This window comes from Musa acuminata, chromosome BXJ2-8, assembly GCF_036884655.1.
Source record: "Musa acuminata AAA Group cultivar baxijiao chromosome BXJ2-8, Cavendish_Baxijiao_AAA, whole genome shotgun sequence".
Lineage (NCBI taxonomy): Eukaryota > Viridiplantae > Streptophyta > Magnoliopsida > Zingiberales > Musaceae > Musa > Musa acuminata.
In genome coordinates, this window is record NC_088345.1 from 19844573 (window position 1) to 19853874 (window position 9302).

The window sequence follows — 9302 nt, forward strand, 5'->3', positions numbered from 1 at the left end:
CAGCCTATTATAATTTTGATTGATACTGGTAGCACTAACAATTTTATGGATAGTGAGACTGTTGACTGATTGACCCACCACATTGAAGGCTATGACAGATTCGAAGTAAAGATCATTGATGGATGGATTTTCACTTGTGATAACAAATGTTCAAAGATAAAATTGATTATATAGGGCCAGAAGTTTCTTACAACGATTACTAAACTGAAAGACCGACCTATTGCTTTCACTATCAAAAAGTGGATACCATACTTACTTGATCAACGAGTTGTGATGCGTTGCAGATAGTCTATGACTAAAGTGCTGAAAGTGAAGCTCCACAAGATTGATGCTGCTAAGCCTTGGGGACAAGGCTGATTTGAAGAGGGAGGAATTGTTAGGACCCTTTTTCTGAGCTTTTGAATTATATTTATTGAGTCTATTTAGTTCAATTGTTTATTGAGTTAGTTAGGTAGAGATTTATTTAATATTTATTTATTATTAAGAGTCTAAGTCCTGGTGGATTCTAGGTGGAACTCTATAAATAGTGATGTAAACCTTTCTTTTGAGAATCAATCAATCAATGAAATGTTATTCCACTCTACGGATAAACTCTAAGAGGCCGATCCCCTCGAAGTGATCAAGGAGGGCTGATCCCCTCGAAGCGATTAAGGAGGTCGATTCCCTCGAAGCGATCATTATTATTCCCTTTTCTCTCCTTTCTTCCACGATAAAACCTTAGGGTCTTATCATTTGGTATCAGAGCCTACGATAAGATTTTAGGGTCTTATCATGTAAATTAAGTTAGGATTGGGAGATAATCTGATTATTTAATTAGGAGCCAATTGGGCCCTTAACAGGGCTGAATTGGGCCAAATTGAGCACCCAATTCAGCCCCTAAATTCTTGGCCGGTGGTGGCACTCTCTGGAAAGCAGTGCCCTAGGAAATCTGAACAGTGGTACTGCCCAGACTGGGCGGTGGTACCGTCGGTAGTTATTGCTGCCAACGATGGTACCGCCCCTATCAGGCTGTGGTATCGCCTAGACTGAGTAGTAGTACCACCCAGTAATGGCGGTGGTACCGCTAGGACCTCAGAAATCCAGGATTAAACACTTTTTGGCTCCATTTTTGAAGCCCAATGCCTATAAAAATCCCACCCTTTTCTACATGAAAGGGTACGAAACCTATTGGCATAATCTTGAGTTCTTGAGTCTTAAAGTATTGTAAAAGTTAGAGTTCTCCTCCTTTATCTCTTAGCCTTGTAACCATCCAAGAAAGAGGAGTGAGACTTGTAAGGGTTCATCTCCTAAACCTAGGAAAAGGAGAAAGTGTTGTAAAGAGGTGTTCGGTCTTCACCTATTGAGGGAAGACCTTTAGTGGATGCCGGAGACCTCGTCGGAGGAGGAATCCGAAAGTGGATTTAGGTCACGTTGACCGAATCACTCTAAATTTTGGTTTGCCTTTCATTCGTGCAATTTAATTTAACTCCAATTCATTTAATTGCAAACTGCTTCTCCTCCTCATCTTGCTTACGCTCTTATACGTTTCAAGTTGCTATCCTTCCAATTCAGTTTTCATCGAACGTACGAAATATTTTATATGAGAATCGAAGAATTTTCTGCTACACTAATTCACGCCCCCTCTTAGTGCCGCTTTTGATCCTGACAACCGCATGGGGTAGCGCTGTCAGGAATGGGGTCGGCACTAAGAGGGGGGGGGGTGTGAATTAGTGCAGTGGTAAAATCATGTCTTCAAAAATGTTTCATTTCGATAAAATCGGTTACGTTGAAAATCGATCTCGAAAAGTGTTTAACTTTAAAACGTTTGCAAGAATGTAATGAGCAAGTGAAGTAAGTAAATCAGTTTGTAATATGAGAATTAAAAGCAGAACAAGAATGCAAACTGATTTATAGTGGTTCGATCGTCGTGACCTACATCCATTCCGTCGATTCCTCTTCCGTCGAGGCCACCGGCATCCACTATCAATTTTCCTTGAATAGGCGAAGATCAACCTCCTTCTTACACCCCTCTTCTCCTTTTACATCATGCAAGTTTTACATCATGCAAGCTAGCAAATTTTTACATCATTTTAAAAAATATAAGCTAGCAATATTTTGAAGGCAAATGCAAGATAACTTTATTGTTGAAGTGTGCAAGCTAGCGATTCTTGCTTCCTTTAACAACGTGCAAGTTGCAAGTTTTTGCATTTTCTTGACTTGTGCAAGTTAGCTATCTCCCCCTTTGTCATTATCAAAAAGAAGGGAAGAATATAATTTTGTATCTCTTTTTCCCTTTACAATAATTTTCAAAGCATGACAAAAGTAAAGTATCAATCTTATTTCAATATGTTTGTGCATCATAATAGTTTCAAATTAAAACATATACAATTTTAAAACTTTACATTTTATAATTCATTCATGATACAAAAAAATAAATCAATCATCATTATGATCATATCATACATGATACTCGTAAGCTAACAAATTTTATATCATTTTAAAGCATCAAAACAATATCATGAGTATTTCATGCATAATTTCATTTCATCACATTTATTTCATCTCATCAAGAAGAATTAATTGGGTGATGAATACAAGGGGTTATACAAAAATAAATCATATCATAAAAGATAAGATCATGTAAATATCAAAAGACAAGATTCATATAGTAGATCTCCTCTTAAATAAAATACAAAGAAAAATTATAGAGGTAAAAAGAAGATATCTTGATTAAGAAAAAAATCTCAAGTAATTCGAAGAATTCAAGATTATTATTTGAATAATACTCATTTAAATTAAAATTATCAAATCAAAATAATTCTCAAGAGATTCACAAAAGTGTTACAAATAGATTCATTAATCTCTTTTTTAGAAAAATCGATAAAATAGAGAAATTTTTCAAGGAGAAAGGTTTCCTCATTTTAGTTAGTTTCATACAAGCATGCCTTTGTCTTTTTTATGCCAAATCAAAAAATATATATCATCGTTTAAAATGAATGTGTAAGATTTATCATTATAAAAATCATCGAGATCAATAATTCACAAATATCATCATGTATAACTTCAAAATCTCATACATAAAATCGTCAATCATGGTATTACAACATTTAATATTTTCATTACATCATTATGTATCATTAAATATACAATCGTCAACACTTACGCTATTTCTTCAAATCATCATGCTTAATTAATTATAAAATCGTCAAGCATGATACTTATATTATTACATCAAATTAAACATGATTTCATAAGGCATTCAAAATCATTTTGTTATAAAACATGTAATTTTCATGATTATTTTTGAAATCACTAGAAAGGCAAGCATGATCCCATTTAACATTTTCATTCCATCGTTAAACATGCAATAAAAAAATTATATAATTTTTCTAAACTAAATTAAGAATAATTCATAAAAAACATCAAGTAATTTCAAAATAAACTAAAGACATTTTGATTACCTCATCGTCAAAAGTCGTTAAGGCGTAGTTTGCTACCTCGCCTTTGTTAATTTTCTCCTCGCCTTCGGAGGAGCTTGATTCATCCAAAGTCACCTTCTTTTTCTTATATTCATAGTAAGTAGTTGGATTCTTTTTGTTCTTTATTTTTTATTTAATGAACTTTTTAAATTTTACATTGAGGAGTTCAAGTTCACCATCACTTGAGCTTATGCTCGAGTGGTCTTCGATTATTCTTAGTCTGAAATCCTTCCTGTCCTTTGAAAGTTATTCTTGAGTTCTTTACGTGCATTGCACGTCATTTTATAGGTCATCAAAGACCCTATAAGTTCTTCAAGTAGAAAACGGTTCAAATTCTTGGCCTCTTGTATGACCGTTACTTTAGACTCTCAAGTTTTAGAAAGTGAGCATAAAACTTTATTGATAAGTTTAAAATTCAACAAACATTTGCTAAGAGCTTTTAAACCATTAACGACATCCTTAAAATAAGTGTACATGTCAACAACGGTTTCGCTTGGCTTCATTCGAAAATATTCAAAATCGTGCATTAAAAGATTGACTTTAGAATCTTTAACTCTAGTTGTGTCTTCATGTGTAATTTCAAGAGTATGCCAAATATCGACAGTCGTTTCGCACAAAGAAACCCGATTGAATTTTTTTTTGTCTAAGGCACAAAATAAAGCATTCATAGCTTTCGTATTTAAAGAAAAAGTTTTCTTTTCCAAATCATTCTAATCTTTCATCGGAAGAGAAGAACTTTTAAAACCGGATTCGACTATGTGCCATAAGTTCAAATCCAAAGAAAGTAAGAAAACTCTCATTCGAATTTTTCAATATGTATAGTCCATCCCATTGAAAAAGAGAGGATGAATAAGAGAGTGACCATCTTGAAAGCCAAAAAGAGCCATTTCCCTTTAGGTGTTAAACCAAATGAGAAAACAAGGCTCTGATACCAATTATCAGGAACGGGGTCGACACTAAGAGGGGGAGTGAATTAGTGCAGCGGTAAAATCATGTCTTCAAAAGCGTTTCGTTTCGATAAAACCGGTTATATTGAAAATCGATCTCGGAAAGTGTTTAACTTTAAAATATTTTCAAGAATATAATGAGAAAGTGAAGTAAGTAAATCAGTTTGCAATGCGAGAATTAAAAGCAGAATAAGAATGCAAACCAATTTATAGTAGTTCGGTCCTCGTGACCTACATCCACTTCGTCGATTCCTCTTCCGTCAAGACCACCAGCATCCACTATCGATCTTCCTTTAATAGGCGAAGATCAACCTCCTTTTTACACTCCTCTTCTCGTTTTACTGGGTTTAGGAGACAACCCTTACAAGCACTCACACTCCTCCTAGACAGAATTCTAAGGTTAGATTTAGAAGAGAGATTTCTTAAGTGATTGTAACAGTGTTTCTTCACTTTTAAACTCTCTGTGCTTATATGTTTTAACCAAGGATGAGAGGGGTATTTATAGGCTTCAAGTTGATTCAAACTTGGAGCCTAAAAATATCTCATCTTGGGTTTCCAGGGCACAGGCGGTACCACCGCCTACGTTGGGTGGTACCACTGCCAGTGTTAGTCTGACACTAACACTGCACTGGGCGGTACCATCGCCTAATCTAGCAGTACCACCGCTTGACATTGGATGGTACCACCTCCTAGACTGGTAGAAGAAGAGAGTGGTAGAAGAAGAGAGGAAGAAGAGGGAGAAGAGAAGAAGAAGAAGAAGAAGAAGAAGAGGGAAAAGAAGAGAGGAGGAAGAAGAGGGAGTAGAGAAGAAGAAGAAGGAGAAGAAGAAGAAGAGGAGGTGGCTGCAGCGAGGGCTGCAGCGAGAAGCTGTGGGGCGTGGGGAGAAGAAGAGAGGAAGAAGAGGGAGAAGAGAAGAAGAAGAAGAAGAAGAAGAGAAGAGGATAGCTGCGGCAAGGCTGCAGCGAGGAGGTGTGTGGGGTTGGGGAGGAAAAGGGAAGAGGAGAAGAAGAGGGAAAAGAGAGGGAAGAGGGAGAGGAGCGAGAGGTGGCAGCAGCTAGGGCTGCAGCACCTCTGTTTCCTGCAGGTGGAAACAGAGGAGAGGTGTGGGGCGTTCGAAGAGGAGAAGAAGAAGAAGAGGAAGAGAAGAGGAAGAGGAAGCAGGGGAAGAGGTTGTGATACCTCTGTTTCCTGCAGAGGAAACAGAGGAGAGGGTGTGGGTGACGTCGGGGAGAAGAAGGGGAGGAAGGAGAAGAAGAGAAGAAGAAGAAAGGAAGGAAAAGGAAGAGGAGAAGGGAAGAAAGTAGCTGCGGCTGTGGTTGTGGCAGCTGCAGCTGTGGCAGGGAAAGAAGAAGAGAAAGGAAGAAGGGGAGGAGAGGAAGAAGAGTAGGGGCTGCGGCTGCGGCGATGGCAGCTGCAGTTGGAAGAGAAGAAGGAGAGGAAGATGAGCAGGGGAGGAAGAAAAGGCTGTGGCCGTGGCTGAGGCTGCGACTGCAGCATGCAGCTGGGAAAGAAGAGAAGGAAAGGAAGAAGAAGAGAAAGGAAGAAGGGAAGGAGAGGAAGAAGAGAAGGGGCTGCGGCTGCGGCGATGGCAGCTGCAGTTGGAAGAGAAGAAGGAGAGGAAGATGAGCAGGGGAGGAAGAAAAGGCTGTGGCCGTGGCGGAGGCTGCGACTGCAGCATGCAGCTGGGAAAGAAGAGAAGGAAAGGAAGAAGAAGAGAAAGGAAGAAGGGAAGGAGAGGAAGAAGAGAAGGGGCTGCGGCTGCGGCGATGGCAGCTGCAGTTGGAAGAGAAGAAGGAGAGGAAGATGAGCAGGGGAGGAAGAAAAGGCCGTGGCCGTGGCTGAGGCTGCGACTGCAGCATGCAGCTGGGAAAGAAGAGAAGGAAAGGAAGAAGAAGAGAAAGGAAGAAGGGAAGGAGAGGAAGAAGAGAAGGGGCTACGGCTGCGGCGATGGCAGCTGCAGTTGGATGAGCAGGGGAGGAAGAAGAGGCTGCGAGTGTGGTGGCTGCGGCCGTGGCTGCGACTCCGGCTGCGGCTGCAACGTTGGCTGCGGTAGCTGCGGCAGCGGTGGTGGCTGCAGTAGCTGCAGTAGCTGCTTTTGGGAAAGAGAAAGAGTAGGAACGAGAGAAGGGAAGAAGGAAATAGTGCAGTGGAAGGGGGCTGCGGTTGTGACCGCAGTTGCGGTCGTGGCTGCGATTGTGGCAGCGGCAGCGGCGGCGGCTGTGGCAGCTGCGTTTGGGAAAGAAAAAAAGAAGGAATGAGAGTAAGAGAGAGCAGGTGACTGTGCCTCGATGTTCGACACGTGGTGTAGTTGCGAAGAAAGGAAGAAAACGGGAGCACAAAACGAAACAGAGTGAGAGGACACGGAGGAAAAGTAGAAGGATTTGGGTTGGCACCTTCTTTGGATCTTCGGATCGAAATCATTGAAAGGCAAGTTTTCTGATTCTTCCTATTGCAAGTTTCCCACTTGTTTCGATCCTTTCTATTGCAAGTATCCTGATCTTCCTCACTGCCATTTTTATCTCTACATTTGCTTTGAATATGAGGAACTTTGAATTGTTCTAGCCTTGCATTTGTTATATCTCCTGTTTAAACGTAACGATTCGAATCTGTGCAACTTTTGAGATTCTGACCTTTTGATACCGAGCTGCCTATAAGTCTTTGTTGGAAACTCTGATTTGTTCAAAACTGATTTCATTGGAAACTAGACTCGTAGACCTTTCTTTGATATATGGATTGAAAGATTTGGAATCCAAACACCTGCCCAGTTATCTGTTGAATCTGACATTATGAATTCTGCCAACAGAGATTTTGTTCTACGACACTTGCTTACCAAATTATTTGTAACTCTCTCTGTTGGACAGTATCAATTCCTATGAAGCCTGTCTTATCTGAAAGTATTATCCAATGATTATTTCTGAGTAAATTGGAGCACGATTGATAGTTTGAATCATTTGTTCAATGTGCCTCTTGTATTCTGCCAGAAATCGAGCTTTGGTCGATTTCTCATATTCGGGTTTCATTCCTTTGGAAGTTGATATCCTTTAGCTTTCTTATTCAATTGAGCTTTATATTACTGCTTTGAGTTCTTGTATACTCTTGTCCTTAAAATTATTGCATTCTTGAAAACTGTTGTGTAACGTTTATGCTATATCGTATTGACTCATATAGGCACATGTATATCCTATTGTTCCGCATTTGCTTTCGATATGTGCCTATTCCAGTTTCATTCCTTTGGACATTGAATTCATCAAATCTTCTTATTGAATTGAGTTATTTGTGATTGCTTGGATTCCATATGTGCCCTTGCTTTCAATTCCCTTCAAATCTGAATATACTTGTGAAAGATTATTGCTTACTTCGGATTGACTCGTAAAGGCACATGTACGTTTGTTGTTCCGCGTGTGCTTCCGATATATGCTACTTATTGTTGAAACTGCCCTTTTGTACTCTGGTGTGTGGGATTGTCTGGACCTTTGCTAGAAATGGTAAAGGGTATGCGCTGATTTGCCCGCTTTGTGGGGTCCCGCTTTGTGGGATATTCTGGTATGCGCTATTTGCCCGCTTTGTGGGGTCCCGCTTTGTGGGATATTCTGGTATGCGCTTATTTGCCCACTTTGTGGGGTCCCGTTATGTGGGATATTGTAGACTTTTGTCAGGTGGTCATTCAGAAATGGATGAATCACATTCTGACTGAGATCCCACTACACCTTCTGTATGTTTGATATGATATCCAGAGCTTTGGTTATGTGTTTCTGTACATGCTTTGGATAAGATTGATATGTTTGCAACGTCAAAGACGACGTTTGAGCTTCTGTACGATATTTGTTTTCGATATGCTCTGAAATGCTTCATTCACTGATGATATGCTTCGAAATGTTCCATATGCCGTTGATATGCTCCGGAACATTTCATATGCCATTGATATGCTCCAATTACTCTGTGCTCCATTTGCTATGAACTGATATGTTCTGATATGTCTTATCTGCCATTGATATGTTCCAATTACTCTATGCCCCATTCGTTATGGATCAATTATGTTTTGAATGACATGATACGTATGATTTGGTATCTATTGAGATGGTATCCTTGAGAATTCTTGTATTCTGCCTTGCATTATGATACCTTACTCGTTTGAAACCGTTCCTTTTTGTTCTGAATATGCTTTGTCACTTGCTGAGTCGTTTTTGGCTCACTCCGTTGTTATATAAATCTTTCAGGTCAGCTTGTCACTCTTCGAGATGTTTGATTTGGGCTGAGGCAGTGGATAGCTATTCAGAATAATGGGCAAGTCTGGTTGGTTATTACGATATTGTTGTATAAGTATGTCTTGTATATAATGAAATGTTGTCGATGAACCGAAATAGATATACTGTGTCCAAGTGTTAGGAGATCTCTCTTATTTGGAATTTCAGAATGTTAAGTCTAATTTATGGTGATATGAACTTGTGGTGAATAGTTGGAGTTCTGATTGTATAATTTATTTAGCTTGTGGATTTATAAATGTTGTTCATGTTTGTCAAGTTGGCTTGGGTTGCCATAAATGTGAATTATCGAGTGATGTGATATATGATTATAAACTGCACAGGTTTTATGGATGTGAATATGAATAGAATGTTTTCAGTGTCCTCAAACGTTAGTTTGGATCCTGGATTGGTCTGTGACGAAAATTTTAAAAAAATCATGGATATTTTGAGGGGCGTGACAGAGGTGGTATCAAAGCATTGTTTGAGGATTACTGAAATATTTGATATGTTGACGTGCAAAATATATTGAGGTCTAATGAAACTATAGTGATTGGTGGAAATTTTCTTTGATGTATTTTAGGAATCTAGGATGACGATGACATTTAGTCCTCCTACTTCATCTGATTTTGATTAATTAAGTGGGATGAAAGGGG

The 9302-nt window shown here is 39.2% G+C and overlaps 1 protein-coding gene across 1 annotated transcript; it reads left to right on the top strand.

Annotated features, from left to right (window-relative positions):
- The first annotated feature begins 5851 nt into the window (after positions 1–5851).
- LOC135619321 (uncharacterized) lies at positions 5852–8925 on the top strand. The gene is made up of 2 exons (XM_065121219.1): positions 5852–6832; positions 8623–8925. The coding sequence occupies exon 1, from the start codon at positions 6028–6030 to the stop codon at positions 6661–6663; it is 636 nt and encodes a 211-aa protein (XP_064977291.1). The 5' UTR covers positions 5852–6027; the 3' UTR covers positions 6664–6832; positions 8623–8925.
- Positions 8926–9302: the final 377 nt, after the last annotated feature.